Below are 16709 nucleotides of genomic sequence, written 5' to 3'. Positions count from 1 at the left end.
ATCTGTTTATCTTCTTTGATAAAATGTCTACTCAGATCTTTTGTTCATTTTTACTTGGGTTGTCTTCTTATCATTGAGTTGTACAAATTCTTTGTATATTCTGATTAAGACTCCACATATATGTACAGGTATTTATTTCCTCTTGGTCTGTGGCTTGTTTTAATTTTCTTAATGACATCTTTTGAAGAGCAATATTTTACTTTTTCTTTAATGTAAGCTCTAAGACCAACAGGGGGCTTGAACTCAACCCTGAGATCCAGGAGTCTCTTGCTCTACCAACTGAGTCAGCCAGGTGCCCCTTGAAGAGCAATATTTTACATTTTGATGAAGTCTATGTAGAGGCTGCTTTAAGGCAAACAGGCCTAAGCAACGGAGTGTAGAAAGAGCCCACAGTGCCCCCCTGGCTTAATACAGACAAGCCCATCAGGCAACCCACCTCAAAATATGGATAGGCCCAGGGGGCCTGGGTGGCTCAGTTGGTTGAGCATCCAGCTCTTGATTTTGGCTCAGGTCATGATCTCAGGGTCATGGGATTGAACCCTGTGTGGGGGCTCTGCGCTCAGGGCAAGTCTGCTCAGGATTCTCTCCCTTTCCCTCACCCTCTGCCCTCCCCTTGCTCACGTGTGCACATGTGCATTCACACTCTCTCTCTCTCAAATAAATAAATAAATAAATAAATAAATAAATAAATCTTGAAAAAAAGAAAAAAAATATCCATAGGCCCTAACTGGCCAAGGGGCTACTTACACTAGGCACAGTTACCAAAAAGGAGAATTCCGTGTGTCACCAATCTCCTTATCTTTCCCCTTCAAAAACAGCTCCCACCCACCGCGTGGTTGCTGAAAGCCTCTCCTGCTGACCTGCCCGCTACTCCCTTTTGGTATATTCAGTAAACTTCTATCTCCTTTGTTCTGCCTCAGGTGAAACCTCCCGTACCATCGATTTCCACCTGATCTTTGCCCCATATTTGGGGTTCCTTATTCGATCGAGAGACACCCCATTTAGACACCACAGTCTAATTTATTATTTTTTCCATTTATATATTGTCTCCTGGTTTCATATCTAAAAAATTATTTCCCTAACCCAAAGTAAACGTTTTTCTCCTATTTTTCATCTATCAGGATTATAGTTTTAGCTCTTATATTTCCATTTATGATCCATCCCATGGTCACTTTTATGTGTAGTGTTAGGTAGGGGTCTAAATTCATCTTTTTGCATGTAGATATCTAATTTTCCAAGAACTATTTGTTGAAAAGGCCATCTTTCCACATTGTACCTTTGTTGAAAATCAGTTGAGTAAAGTTATTTTGGTACTCTCGAGTGTGTTCTCCAGATCTCTATGTCTGTTCTTATGCCAGTGCCACACTGTCTTGATTATTGTAGCTTTATAGAAACTTTTGAAATCAGGTAAGGTAAACCCAACTTTGTTCCTTGTCAAAATCATTTTGGCTGTTGAATGTCTTTTGTGTATCAGTGTGAATTTAGGATCAGTTTGTTAGTTTCTACTGAAAATGTCAGCTGTAATTTTGATAGGGATTGCATGGAATCTGTGTATCAATTTAGAGAACACTGTCATCTTAAAGCATTGAATCACCTAAACCATGAACATGGAATATTTCTCACCAGTTTCTCTTAGCACTGTGTTAGAGCTTTCGGAGTACTCTCAGAGTATTGCTCTTTTGTTAAACTTATTGCTGTTTCATCCTTTTTCAGGCTACTATGAATCGAATTGCTTCATTAATTTCATTTGATGATTTGTATGGGAAACTGAGCAGCTCTGTTTTGTTTTTGTTTGTTGCATCTATATATACTGCATACATTTGCATATATACATATATATTTTTAGATGGGGGAGGAGAGGACAGGGGCATAGAAGGAGAGGGAGAGAGAAAATCTCAAGCAGACTCCATGATGGGCGTGGAGCCTCAACGCAGGGCTTGATCCCACAGCCCTGAAATTATGACCTGAGCCAAAATCAAGAGTCAGACGCTTAACCAGGTAAGCCACGCAGGTGCCCCTACATATATATTTTTATATATACTTTCTAATGGATTTCTTGGGATTTTCTACACAAAGATCATGTCATCTGCAAATAAAGACACTTTAACTTCAGGAACACCTGGGTGGCTCAGTCAGTTAAGCATCTTCCTCGGGCTAAGGTCATGAACCCAGGGTCCTGGGATTGAGTCCCACATTGGGCTCCTTGCTGAGTGGGGAGCCTACTTCTCCCTCTGCCTGCCACTGCCTCTGCTTGTGTACTGTCTCTCTGACAAATAGGTAAAATCTTTTTTTAAAAAGGCATTGTAACCTCTTCCTTTCTAGTGTATATCCTTTTTTTTTTAAGATTTTATTTATTTATTTGAGAGAGAAAGCACAAGTGGGGGACAGGAGGGGTGGAGGGAGAGGGAGAAGCAGACCCCCTCCGAGCAGGGAGCCCGACATGGGGCTCGATCCCAGGACCCTGAGCTCACGACCCGAGCTGAAGACTGATGCTTAACCAGCGGAGCCACGCAGGCGCCCCTTCAATGCATATACTAATTTGTGTTTCTATCCTATGCCCTCCTGGGAGAGGCTGAAAGATTCTATGCTCTCCATCTTTTAACTCAGATACCAAGAGCTCACCTGGGGAAGGGAGAAATGGGCCTAAAAACCTTACAGTGATGCCGAAGGCACTGCTGATCTCCTGTTCTGGAGGTGGTTTCATAGCACACCCCCTACGACAACAGGAAGCTCTTTTCCTGGGTTAAAAAGACATGCCCTCTAGACATGAGATCCTGTTAGGCAGAGTTACCTCCTGTGTTCATATAAGAACTAGGTGGGCATATTAAGTGATGAGGAAAGAGGGAGTGGAGACTGGCAACCTGGAGTGACTGTGCTATCTGTGGGGAACCATGACTGCTTTGATGACTGAGTCTGTGTAGGGTGATAGTGTCCAGAGTTTCTCAGGCCCTGCAGACCTTCATATCTGCCACAGCCATACAGATCATCAATTAAATATAGGGAAAACTGAATCACAGAGACTTTGTAACTTGTCCAAGAGCACATAAGTCATTATTAGCTGGTACATAAATGTACAGCGTGTAGCTCCAGAGTCTGTGCTCTTAACCACCTCACTATCTCTAGAACACCTGTAGGAGTGTTGTGAATTTAAATAAAAGAACACATTTTAGGGGCCCCTGGCGGGCTCTGTAGAGCATGTGACTCTTGATCTCGAGGTTTTAAGTTTGAACTCCAGGTTCGGTGTGGAGATTACTTAAAAATAAAATCTTTAAAAAAATAATAACATGTTTTACATAGAAGGCATGTGCTTCTTTGCCATTCATGTATCTTCTTTCATGAAGTGAGTGTTAAAGTCACTTTTGCCCATTTTTAAAAATTGGGTTGTCTTATTAGGTTGTTTGAATTCTTCATATATTCTAGATTCAGATCCTTCGTCAGAATTTGTTTTGCAGACAGTTTTCGCAGTCTGTGGCTTACATTTTCATTTTGTTGACGTGACTATTGAAGCCTCTTAATCTTTTTTTTTAAGTTTTTACTTATTTAAGTAATCTCTACACCCAACATGGGGCTTGAACTCACAACCCTGAAATCAAGAGTTGTGTGCTTTTCCAACTAAGCCAGCCAAGTGCCCCCTGACGTGACTATTGAAAAGCAAAAATTAAAAATTTTGATCAAGTCCAGTTGATTTATTATCTTTTTCTTGTCATGCTTTTTGTTATAGTTAAGAAATCCACCGAATCCAGGGTCACTGTGCTTTCTTCTGGAAGTTTTATTGTTACAAGTTTTATGCTTATGTCTATGATGAATTTTGAGTTAACTTTTGCATATGACTTGAGGTGAGCTTAGAGATTTGTTGTTACATGTGGCTACTCAGTTGTTCCAGCACTATTGGTTGAGAAGTTTATCTTTTTCCCTGTTGAATTGCCTTGGCCTATTTTGGTACCTGGAACCCAAAAGTCCACTTGGCATCTGGCTTCAGGCATTAAGTGGATTGGGGCTCAAATGATCAGGAAGGGCTGCTTCTGACCATCATCAACACTGCCTTCCTCTGTGGCTGGTTCACAGGACAATTTCCTGTAGAGTCAAGATGAACATTTGTAGCCCCAATTTATAGATGCTCAGAGCCACAAGGGCTTTGTTTTAGATGTTCCAGCGTATGCACATGCACAGCCACACACACACACACACACACACACACACACACACACACAGACAAAGTAGGCCAGCTGCCTTCAACGGAGCCCTGATGGGGAGAGCAGAAGTCAGGTTCACGTCAGGACCATTTCACCAAATTGGGACTCTTTGCCAAAAGACTTCATTTTACAAGGTCTGCACATAGGTGACCATTCAGGATAAAAGGGATTGAGTTCTGATGACGTCTGCCCTACTTTGCTTGCACGCCTGAGCTCCACGTGGCTCAGCTGGACTTTTTTTTTTTTTTAAAGATTTTATTTATTTATTCAACAGAGATAGAGACAGCCAGCAAGAGAGGGAACACAAGCAGGGGGAGTGGGAGAGGAAGAAGCAGGCTCATAGCAAAGGAGCCTGATGTGGGGCTCGATCCCACAACGCTGGGATCACACCGTGAGCCGAAGGCAGACGCTTAAACCGCTGTGCCACCCAGGCGCCCCTCAGCTGGACTTTTTAACTCTAATCCCAAGCTGCCCTTCCATGTTGGTACGAGGCAGTTGTTACACTGGGGGAGAGCCTGAGCAGGCCAAGGATCCCTGAATACTTCGTCAAGCTGGGAGGACTTGAGCTTCACGAAATAAATTGGTACTGTGGGGAGACCAAACACTCAGAACCAACAGGCCTTTGTTTGCTATGTTCTGGCACCACCAGGGAAATACTGAGGTTCTAATAAGTTGGCTGGTGTGTGCAGATCCCTGGTGAGTAGAGAAGGCAGATAAAAGACTTCATTCATGCACTGGGAGCAGTGTTTTAAGGTCTGACCATAGCTGGTCACATGGGTACAAGGAGTTGAGCTCTTGATGATCCATGATCCCTTTTCTTGGAAGCCTGATATCCCAAGGTTCCAATAGGACTTTGGTTCTGACTCCAAGCCCCCCACATTAATGGAAGGCAGTTATAATCCCCAGAAGGTCCGGAGGATGCCATGATACCTTGGGATGCGGCGAGCACTTAGGCAGACCTGCCACATGCTTGGCTGACCGCAAGCCTGCCTGGGATCCTGCCATCCCTCACATGGTCAGCTTCAGGGAACTGGGGGTCCTGAGTGGAATAGCAACAGCAGTGCCACCTCCCCTGCCACATGCTGTGTGGTTAACACTGTGCCCAAAGCCTTCGTGTCTGGGGAACCCTGGGCACCTGACAGCCTGGTTTGCTTATTTTCTGACAGTTGCAAGTGTTGGACCAGGAACACATGTGTAGTCCATATATATAGGTTGCATATATACCTATAAACTTCGTATAGAAGTTTTCAACATTTATAAAATCAAAAGGCTTCACATAAACATATGGATCTCTCACTCTTGGAAAACCAGGAAATGGGGGCAACCGTACGTTGATTACATCATCTCTGATCCCTGTACCCAGGGATAGCCTTGCCTCCGTGGCAGCAAAAAACAGCAGATGATGAAGGCCATGGACACCACACTGACCTGGAATATTGGCTGAGCTACAGAAGTCCTGGACTACAGTCCCAGGGTTCCTGCCTGTGCGTTGGTGGCCTTGAAGTGACCAGCACAGGGAGACTACGAGAGTCCACACCACCATTAGATTATTTGCTCTAGCAGTGAGCAGCATACTGCTGGTTACGCCCATTGTAAAGGGTCATTGTATTCGTGGTGCTGGAGGACAAGATGAGAGTATGCGGGACTTTCTAAGAGCTGCAGAACTGAGTCTCTCCTATGGCCAAAGTCAGTGTCAACAAACTTGGCAAATGCTCTATATCAGGTTTGGTTTTTTTTTTCTGGTTGTTTTTTGTTTGCTTGTTTCAAAGAACTATTGTCTATTCATTTTTTGTGGTATAAATTCTACCATGGCTGATTGAAAGCCATCCATGTGATTGTGACTGAATGTGGAGTTGAACACAATTCTTGTGAGTGGTTATGATATGGCTCAAGCATAGCATCTCCTCTGTTTGCCAGTCTCCCTGACTCCCTCACCTCAAAACCGGTGTTTCTGTACCCACTTATGGTTCTACCTGGCCCTTGCAGATCTTACATCCAGTGGTAACCTGCCTATTGATTTTGGACATCAGGGGCCTTACTCATGGACAAGTCTCAGGAGACACTGGCCCCTCAACTCTACTGGGGAACGTGGGACATTCCCAGGAACAAAGAACCCAACCCAGGAAGGACAGGAGATTGCCATATGGACCCAATGTCCAAAGTTCTGGGCCTATCAGGTTGTCCTGGCATCCAGGACATAAGATTTAACCCAGAGACTTTCAGCCTGTCCCAGAAGACTGTGGGCCTAGATTGCAAGCTCTTCTGTTCCATCCTGCTGTTGAAGTTGAGGTCTCCGACTGAGGCCTTTCTCCCTCTTTGTCCTGTTAAAGCCCAGTTCTGTTCTCCATCTCCCCCCGCACATAATGAATGGAGATTAAAGATGGGTTCAACAATAAGGCCTTTATTATCACACACTCTGTAGACAGGCAGTTCCAGGGATGGGTGATTTGGAGACTGGACAAATCCATTGCAGGCACCATCTGTAGACAGCAATACCCATAGGGGCGTATGGGTGGCTCAGTTGTTAAGCATCTGCCTTCAGCTCAGGTCATGATCCCAGGGTCCTGGGATCAAGCCCCACACTGGGCTCCCCGGGAGCCTGCTTCTTCCTCTCCCTCTGCCTGCTGCTCCCCCTCCCCTACTTGTGCTTGCTCTCTCTGTCAAATAAATAAATAAAATCTTGACAAAATGAAACAAAAAAACCAAAACCCACAAAAGAGGGAAACTACTTCTGCAAGTCCCCAGACTCCAGTCAGATCCTCCTGGAGAGAAAGAGATCAGGGCTATGCCTGAACCACTGGGGACAGGGCAGAGACGGTAAATGAGGCCACAGCAAAGAGCTCCCATCTCATGTCTCCCTCCAGGGAATGAGAGAGCACAAAATCAGCCTTCCCTAAGTATGCTGAGATGACAGGCTGTGGGAGGACCTGCCAGCTGGTAGAAGTGAGATGGCATCTGGCAGTGACAGAATCTGGCAAAGCACCTGGACAGATTAGAAAGTGTGATGTAGCTCCTGAAAGCTTCCCAGGTATCTGGCAATCTCATGGTAGGGGTGTTAGGATATTTTTCAACTTTTGGCTTATGGCTTCTTCACAAAGGTTCCTTTCACAGAAGTTTTCTCAGGAGTGAACTCTTTTAAGGTGAACAAGGAAAGTGCCCCAGTTAGTTACTAGTTGTCCACATTTGCCACACTCCTAAGGCCTTTCTTTGGAATGACCCTTCTGGTGCTGAGTGAGGCTGGCGCTCTGGCTAAAAGCTTTCCTATGTCCTCTGCACTCAGATGGCTCTTTTCCAGTATGACCTTTCTGGTGCTTAGAGAAGTTTGAGCTGTAGCGGAAAGCTTTTCCACAGTTGTTACACTCATAAGGCTTTTCTCCAGTGTGAACTCTCTGATGCTGACTGAGGATGGAGCTTTCACTGAAGGCTTTCCCACACTGGCTGCACTCATAAGGCCTTTTTCCAGTGTGAACTTTCCGGTGTTTAACAAGGTTCGAGCTATAGCTGAAGGCCTTTCCACATTCACTGCACTCATAAGGCCTTTCTCTGGTGTGAACCTTCTGGTGCTGAATGAGTGCAGAGCTTTGACTAAAGGCTTTTCCACATTCTGAGCACTCATAAGGCTTTTCTCCAGTATGAATTCGCTGATGTGGAACAAGGTTGGAGGGACAACTGAAGGCTTTCCCACACTGGTTGCACTTATAAGGCCTTTCTCCTGTATGACTCCTTTGATGCAGAGTAAGTTTGGAGGTTTGCCGGAAGGCTTTTCCACATTCGCTGCACGCAAAAGGCCTTTCTGTGTTGTGAACTTTCTGATGCCGAACAAGATGAGAGCTGTTAATGAAGGCCTTCCCACATTTGTTGCACTCATAAGGCCTTTCCCCAGTGTGTATTTTCTGGTGCTCGGCAAAATTGGCGATACAGCTGAAGGCTCTCCGGCACCGTCTGCACTCATAAGGCCTTTCTGTGTTGTGAACTTTCTGATGCCGAACAACATGGAAGCTGCGAGTGAAGGCCTTCCCACACTGGCCACACTCATAAGGCCGTTCTCCAGTGTGAACTCTCTGGTGCTGAACAAGTGAGTGTTTCCGGGTGAAGGCTTTCCCACATTCACTGCAACTGTGATGCATTTTTCCAGGATGAACTTTCTGATGTGTCGTCAGTTTAAAAAGGTGGCTGAAGGCCTTCCCACATTCCTGACACACATGGGATGTTTCCCCAGTGTGATTTTGTTGGTGTTGAACAACGGTGGAGTTCTCTTTAGGGGCATTTGCCCCTGTTGGGCATTGGAAGGGTCTCTCTCTGGAGTGAGCTAGCCGGTGGTCCAGGAGGATGAAGGACTTTAGAAAGGCTTCCCCACAGTCTCTGCACTTGAAGGGCTTCTGTGTGGCATGGACTCTGTGCTGCTGGAGGCCGGAGTGGGGCTGGAAGGCCTCCTTGTGCCTGGTGCCCCTGTGTGGCTTCCCCAGGCTGTAGGTGGCCTGATGCTGCAGGAGGTCGTGGCTGTCCAGCACATCCTCAGCACGTTCACTGCTTGTGGAGAGTTCTCCACTGTGCTCCTGCTGGTGCTGGTGAGAGTTTGTACTGAGCCAGAGGCCTCTTCCACATGCCTCACATTCGTATGGTTTCTGCCTAAGGTGTATTCCCTGATGCTTAGCCAGGTGTAGTATGTCTTTCAAGACCAGGCCACACATGTTACAGGTGTCGGCCTTCTGGGTGGAAGGACATACCTTAGGGGTACTTAAATGGAGCACTCCTTCTACAGAAACACTCTGTTCAAGAGGGGCTTCCTCCACTACACACCAACAACCTGAAAGCAGAGAAATACTGGTGAGGTGTATATAGGCTTTGCTGGGAGGGGGCAGCCCCTTCACAGATGTGGATCTGACAAATTTAGGAGTGAATCTGTAGGATCAAGTCAGGGTGAGGTAGAGCTTGTGGTGCAATATTTGTCCCAAGAAGGCCATCAAAGGTGAAGATTCAACACGTAAGAACACAAGTGTAGGGTTCCGGCTGGGAGGAGAGGCAGGAACTGCAACACTTCAGCTTTCAGCAGGACCCAAAACAGGCAAGCCCCAGATCTCTGATAGGAACAGGGGACACAGCGGTGTGTGCTTGAGCCCAGGAAAATCCAGCTGCAGCCTGGCATCTGGTGCTTAAAGCCTATATGAGGATATGTGCGCATCCCCTGATACATTGACTGTGGGCTAATGTGGGACATCCCCTGTAAAGGGAGGGGTGGAGGGGAATGAAGAAGACACAGAGATCAGAGCAGTGTTCAGGGACAAACGAGAAATGGCAAGAATGTGGTGTCTAGAATGAGGAAGGAAAATGGAGTAAGGTACGGCTACTGGCCCCAGCAGCGAACACTAGTAGATACAGGGCACGTGCCCAGTACAGTGGGAACCCAGCCCCAGTGTCACCTCTTTTCCAGCTCCCACTCATGAGAGCCAGACCCCCTCCCACCCTCTCGTGCAGTATATGGAGATATGTCCACCCTCTCAGGCTCCCAGGGTTCTTTGTCCTGTTCCAGGTGAGCAACCGCACAGGACCTGAAAGTTTTAAGTCCTAGGAACAAGACAGGGTGGGTTAGTGGCTGGCCCAGCCAAGGACAGCCTACCCTGTGGCAGACCAGAGGGAGCTCACATCATCTTTGCAACTGGGAAGCAAACTCAGTGTTACAAAATAAGTCTCCGAGGAGCATCGCACAGGAAGGGCCCAGTGGTCCCCACGAGTAATGACCAGATCAGTGTCAACAGTCTGTGACATCGCCAGGCTCCTGGAAATGTCTGATATAAAAAGGGGGGAAGAACCTGGGCATGAAGGTGCCACTGATCTAGACAAACTCAGGCAGCCAGACTGAGACCCCCAGTGCTGAGCCCTTCCCCAGAAAGGGAAGCAGATATTGGGGCTCCTCAGGGCTGTGCCTGTGCCCCAGCTTTGCGCACACAGCTCAGAGGAGGAAGCAACACCCATGCTCAGCTCTAGGAAGACAGAGCTGTTCCTGGGAGAAGAGGAAGGACAGAGAACAGAACAGGAAGCTGGGGGGGTGGGAGGGCCTTACCCAGTGAGGCCACAAGCGCCAGGTTCTCCAGCATCACATCATGGTACAGGTGCCTCTGAGTCTCATCAAGGAGCTCCCACTCCTCGCGGGAGAAGTACACGGCCACGTCCTCAAAGGTCCCCCAGTCCTGTCACGATGAGGACAGCTAAGTCAGCCACACCAAAGGGCAGCAAAAAAAAAAATACACAGATGAACCCATCCAGACCTAGGCCCGTGACTCTACTTGCTGACACCTTTCTGCTGGGTAGTCTCTGACCCTCAGGTCACCCCTGTCAACACACTCCTAGGTCACCCTTCTCCCTAAGCTCCAGTGCTGTGGGTGCCATTGTCTCCTTGTGTCCCACTGATCACTGTGTCCTCCTTCACACAGCAGGGAGGTGGGCAGATAGTTGCCACAAGTTCTGGGCCTAGTTGTGGGGCCTCACTGCCTCCTAGCAGGCAAATCCCCTGGCTTCCCAGATCCTGCCTCCCAGAGCAACCAGATTTGGGCTCATCTCACATTGGTCCCCAGTACCAGGACTCCAGTCCATCAATTCATACTCCCTCTGCATGTGCACATCCATCTTTGTACCACACATCTCCAGACCCCAGCACCATCACATGGCCCGTTCTTCCTCCCAGCAGCCCTACATACCACTGTGCAAATGGTGTCCAGAATGTGGCTGACTTGGTGAGGTCAGCCAGGATCCCATCCTGACCCAGACTTCCAAAAGTCCCAACTTTCAGAGGTGGCACCCAGCCTTCCTTCAGTTTCTCTAACTGGTCCTATTCCTACCTTTAACCCTTACCCATCCAGACTAGGCCACAAAGACTTCTGGGACCTCCAAGTCTCTCTGCCTTCACTCATGCTGTCCCCTTATTGGTCTCAGTATTCCTCTTTCCTCCTGATGCACATTCAAAGCCCACCCCCACGACCTCCCACCCCAGGCCTGGGACACTCGCAGCTGACTGCCACTGAGCTAATCTGCCATCCTGACTGAAACCCTCAGGCCCCACAGAGGGTGGCCAAGAAATGTTGGTGAACCCATACAGAGGTGCATAAACAGGAGCCACAATTCCACTCTCATGCTACTTGCATCTCTAATATGCCTCAGCCTCTGTCCTGGGGTCTTGGTTACTTTTTGGGCCCTCCTCTCACACACACCTTCTCTCGTGGCTGCTCCTCCCTCCATCTGACTTGTGACACCCACCAACCCTGCCCAATACCCAGGCCAGCCACCCAGTCCTCAGCTGCCCCTGTAGGACATCCTTCACCATAAGCTAAAGATGCCCCCTCTCAAATCTGAGCCAGAGCTCCACCTCAGCTCATAGGCTGACTACTGCTGACCGGATGTCTCCAAGCTGAATTCCTCAGCATAACTTAGACATTCATGTCCAGCTGCCCATTCAGTACCTCCACCTGGAAGTCTTTAGGACATCTCAGCCTCGACAGGGTGAAAATCTGCCTCCTGATCTTCCCTGAAACGCCCTACCCAGCACCCTATTTCATTTGATGCACTTCAACTCCACCTTCTAGTAACTGAGGCCAAAATCCATGGAGATAGCCCAGTCTCCTCCACTTCTCTGCATATCATAAAATCTGGCTGGCTTAAAATCCAGATCCAACATCCAAACACTTCTCCCAACTCCAGTCACCACTCAGGCCAAGACACCATCACCCACCATATCTACTAAAAGAGCATCCTTATGGGCCTCCCTTTTTGCCCCCTCAACTTCACCCCCTACCCAACCCTACCTCTCTCTTCCACTCTGCAGCCAAAGGGAGCCTGTGAACACCTGAGTCAGATCACCTTTCTCCTCTACTCCAAACCTCCCGTGGCTCCCACCACCCTCAGCCCAAGCTCCCCAGGCTGCCATTCCAGGCCTTGACTTGTGCCCACCAGACACAAGGGAGACCTGTAGTTCCCTGAATACTCCCAGCTCAGCCTCAACTCTCAGCATTTGCACATCCCGGTCCCAATGCTGTGAAACTGCTTTCCATGTCTTGTCCCACTGGATTCCAGAATTGTGGAACTTCCCACAGAACCTCTGGCCAGGACTCAGGACCTCAGGCTAGGGGTGATCCTAGGATACCAGCAGCAAAGGAAGAGAAGTGAAGGTGGAGGAAAAGAGTCCAGGGACTCCCCACTCCCCTCTATCGTGGGCCCCGGACCATGTGCATATGGGGGTCCGGTGAGTGAGGGCGGCGGGCGCCCTCCACTCACTCACCCGCGCCGGGTCCACCAGCGCCGCCGCCGCCGCCGCCGCCATCGGACCCGGGCAGGCCCTGAGTGCTCAGCCGATTCCCACACCTGCACTGGGCCGGGTGCCCGCCCGCCGCCCGTCGCAATGGGGGCCTCAATCAGAGGGGACGGAGGGCGAGTGCGGAGGAAGAGGACAGCCCCGTTACAGGAGATCACGGTTGGCACGAAGCGCGGCAGTTGATCTCATCCTCACTGTCCTCCCCGGCTGGGTCCCCAGGAAGCGCCTGGAAAGCGGCCCCGACCCAGAGCTCAGGTCCCCAAGGGCGCGGTATAACGACCTGTCAAGAGCAAAATGAACGTCCACAAGGGAGACGGCGGAAGTCCCGGGAGCCGCAGGAAATAGCTGTTTTGCTGTGTTGTGATTGGCTCACAGGTTGCCGTCATCCCCCGTGGCCTTCTGGTCGATGTAGTTTCTGCCCCGCATTGGCCTGGCGAGGGGCGCCTGCTAGTTCTCCTAGGCAACGCCCAAGTGGTACCGCAAGGGGTACTGGGAAATGGAGCCCGAGATTAAGGATGGCAACGGTGTGTTTTTAGCTTCCTCTTAAAGGGGCCACTCCAGATTTACTCCCTCAAGAGAGGCAGGTGACATGCATTCTGGAGTAGAGGGACCAGCCCTGAGGGGGCCCCTGGGGAACAGCTTCACTTGCGCATTTTCCCCCATCAGAAACATTCTGTGCCTCGACAGTGCCTCTTGGGGATGCTGAGGTTCACCCAGAATCAGCTCTAAATCAAAATCCAGAGATGAAATTTGATCAATAGCTACAACTTTCCTCATGAGAAGTGGCATGAAAAGTGTTTAGGTACACAGTGCTGTGAAACTTTGTAAAGGGGAACCTCACTAAAATGGAGTGAAAGGGGCAGCTCTCACTTGGAGTCAAGAATTACCAACAGAAGAATCTTCAACAGGAAAAGAATTCCATTGCATCTGCTACAAGAAATGAATGGGCCCTGCAGCTGAGCCAATGAGAAACCATTATCACCCTGACCTCTTCTCCAATGGGTTTTACTTCGAAACAGCCCCTTCTCACTTCCTCCTTCGTCTCCATAAAATAACATTCTTCTTTTCGACTTGCCTGCAGTTTTGCTGTAGCTTACATGTCCAGAATTGTAATTCTCTCCTATTCCCAAATAAACCCATTTTTGCTGGTAAAGGAACTGTTTTATTTTTAAGGTTAACACTAGTAAATAAATAAGAGAGCTGTTGTTATTGTTACCATCATCATCATTATCCCAAGGCTCTCACAGCACTGCCAGGGGAGGGCAAATTGGAAACACCTCTCTAGAGAATCATTGTTGACATCTATCAAAATATAAAATGCACTCATCCATCCTTGATTTAGCAAGTAGCCATATAGGCAATGTTCAAATTTTTTAAAAAGTATATTCTTGTACTGTGGTAGGCAGAATATAATGACCCCAAAGATGTCCAGGGTTTAATCTACAGAATGTGTAAATATGTTATATTACATGGCAAGGTGGAATTTAAATGGTAGATGGAATTAAGTTGATAATCATCTGACCTTGAGATGTGGAGATTATTCTGGATTATCTCAGGTGGCAGGTGGGTGGACAATGTAATAGCAAAGGTCCTTAAAAGTGTAACAGGGAGGGGACACCTGGGTGACTCAGCCAGTTAAGCATCTGCCTCTTGGTTTCAGCTCAGGTCATGATCCTGGGGTTATGCGATCGAGCCCCGCAATGAGCTCTGCACTCAGCGTGCAGTCTGCTCAAGATTCTCCCTCTCCCTCCCCTTGTGTCCCTCTACCCTTCTCCCTGCTTGCACGAGCGCACTCTCCCTCTCACAAATAAATTAAAATATTTAAAAAACAGTGGAACAGGGAGGCAGTGGAGATTGAGAGAGTTAAGATGAAGCATCTTTCTATGCATGGCCAGAAAACACCAGATCCCTGTAGGCAGGCTCAACACTGTAAAACCTACAGTGAGAATGACAGGGTATAGATCATAGGGAATGGAGAGACCAGAACCCAGCAGGCAAGGTCACTGCCTTAAGGCAGCAATGCCTTTGGACCACAGCAGCACAGAGTGTCACCCCCTGCCCTCCCACTGTGTCCTCAGAAGCACATGTTGCTATCATCACTGAGAACCCTACGCCTCTGACTGCTGGCAGTGACTCATTTCTATTTCCTGCCTCCCCAGCCATACCCCTAGTTTTAAGGTGACGGAATTAACCTGGCCTTTATTGTCACACAGTCCAGAGCAGTCTGAGGTAAGAAAGGCAGTGGTTCTTAAACATTACAGGTGCCATGTGCAGACCTAACCACATCCATGAAGCTGGGCAGCTTTCCCTGAGCTGCCAGTAGACACACTGCAGGTCCCCTTGGCCACAGCAGGTCAGTTCCCGGTCACTACACACTTAGGGCCCCGTGGCTTCTCCCTGTCAGAGTAGGGGTCCTGCTGAAGGGTCCTATCTGTCAGGAGGACTTACCTCCATGATCTGCAGGGAAAGGGCATCTCCATGAGTGGGCATCGCAGGCTGGGATCAGAAGAAGGCACCCATGCACTTTCAGCAGCATTTCTTTCCACTCTGATGCTTCCAATACTGGTGGAGGCTCAAGCTGAACTAGGAGCCTCTCCCCATGTCACCCATGTCATGGCTTGCATCCAGGGTGCTTCCCTGGTGTGTAGGCAGGTGTCTTTGAAGACATGTGCATGCGTGTCACTGAAGTAGGCTTTCCAGCTTTCTGAGCTGCCTGGTGGTCCTAGCCTGAGTCCACAGTGGTACAGATAAACTCTGCTCAGATAGCACCCCCTCCTCTACTCCATGCCTCATGATGACCCTGGCATGGGTTGGGTACTTCTTCACAAGTGTGTGTCTGGCACACCTAGAAATAATTCCATGGGCTCCAGGGCAGGGCAAAGAGACTGATATTTGGGTGAGAAGGGAGCCCAGCCAGGCCACAGCACAGGGGTGCCTGCCCAGGGACTAATCCACAGGATAGGTGCATGCAAAGGAGAGGCAGCTTCTCCCACTAGCCTGTCTGCAAATGGGATTCTCTCAGGCCTCAGTGCTAGTGACAGGAGTGCCAAACTGGGTGGAAAGTTGGTAGCACCAGGGCTCCAAATCCCCAGAGGGGACAAGTGCCCACCCACCTCTAAAATCCTGAATTTCAGAATATGTGAGCCACACAGGGAATGTGCTAGTTTCCTATTACTGCTGTAACAAATTGCCATAAACCAACCGAGTGGCTTAAAACAACACAAATTTACTCTTCCAATTCTAGAGGCTGGAAGTGTGAATTAGCTGGGCTAAAATCAAGGTGTTACCATAGCTGGTTTCTTCTGAGGCTCTAGGAGAGAATCTGTTCGTCACCTTTTCCAGCTCATTGAGGAAGCATGCATTCCTTGGCTCTTGACTTCCTTCCTCACATCACTCCAACCTCTTGCTTCTGTTGCTGCATCTCCTACTTTCTCTTTTGACTTTATTTTTCCACAAAAATGTGTTTTTTCACTGACATGTAATTTTCAGATAGCAGAGGAACCTACAACAGTTTTTTCTAAGAGGGAAAGTAATTTCAGAATATAATTATTACTATTTTTTTAAAAAATTGTGATTAAATATATATAACATAATATTTGTCATTTTAACCATTTTTAAGTGTACAATCCCATGACATTGATTACATTCGTAATATTGTAAAACCATCACCACTACCTAGTTCCAAAAGTTTTCCATCACCCAAACAGCAACTGTATACCATTAAACAATAACTCCCCATTCCCCCCTGCCCTGGCCCCTGGTAACTTCTAAACTTCTTTCTACCCCTATGAATTTGGCTGTTCTAGTGATTTCATTTAACTACTCTTGTCCTTTTGTATCTGGATTATATCACTTAGCATAATGTTTTCAAGGTTCATCTTTGTTATAACACTTACCAGTACTTCTTTTTGATAGGGGGAAATTATCCCCTTGTATGCACATGACCCATTTTGTCACTTCATCTGCTCATGGACTCTTGGGTTGCTTCCACCTTTTTAACTATTATGATTAATGAGCAGTGAACATGGGCATACAAGTATCTCTTTGAGTCCCTGTTTTCAAATCTCTGGGTAGGTACCTAGGAGTGAAACTGCTGGGTGATATGGTAATTCTATCTTTAACTTTTTGAGAAAGTGGCAAACTATTTTTCATAATGGCTGCACCATTTTACATTCCATCCACCAGCATGTGAGGTTCCCATTTTTCCACATTCT

General features: G+C 47.9%; 2 protein-coding genes across 3 annotated transcripts in view; one reads left to right on the top strand and one right to left on the bottom strand.

Moving 5' to 3' along the window:
• The window catches only part of LOC100466053 (zinc finger protein 324A), a 45436-nt gene that overhangs the window by 6031 nt on the left and 22696 nt on the right, over positions 1 to 16709 (top strand). The window lies entirely within an intron of this gene.
• Positions 6579 to 12800, bottom strand: LOC100483381 (zinc finger protein OZF). The gene is made up of 2 exons (XM_034672840.1): positions 10255 to 12800; positions 6579 to 9000 (listed from the first exon to the last, which is right to left on the bottom strand). Exons 1-2 carry the CDS (start codon positions 10286 to 10288, stop codon positions 7388 to 7390), a joined length of 1647 nt encoding a protein of 548 aa, XP_034528731.1. The 5' UTR covers positions 10289 to 12800; the 3' UTR covers positions 6579 to 7387.

The sequence above is a fragment of the Ailuropoda melanoleuca genome, chromosome 12 (assembly GCF_002007445.2).
Source record: "Ailuropoda melanoleuca isolate Jingjing chromosome 12, ASM200744v2, whole genome shotgun sequence".
Classification (NCBI taxonomy): domain Eukaryota; kingdom Metazoa; phylum Chordata; class Mammalia; order Carnivora; family Ursidae; genus Ailuropoda; species Ailuropoda melanoleuca.
Note: the sequence above shows the minus strand (reverse complement) of the source record. Positions and strands in the feature narration are given on the sequence as shown.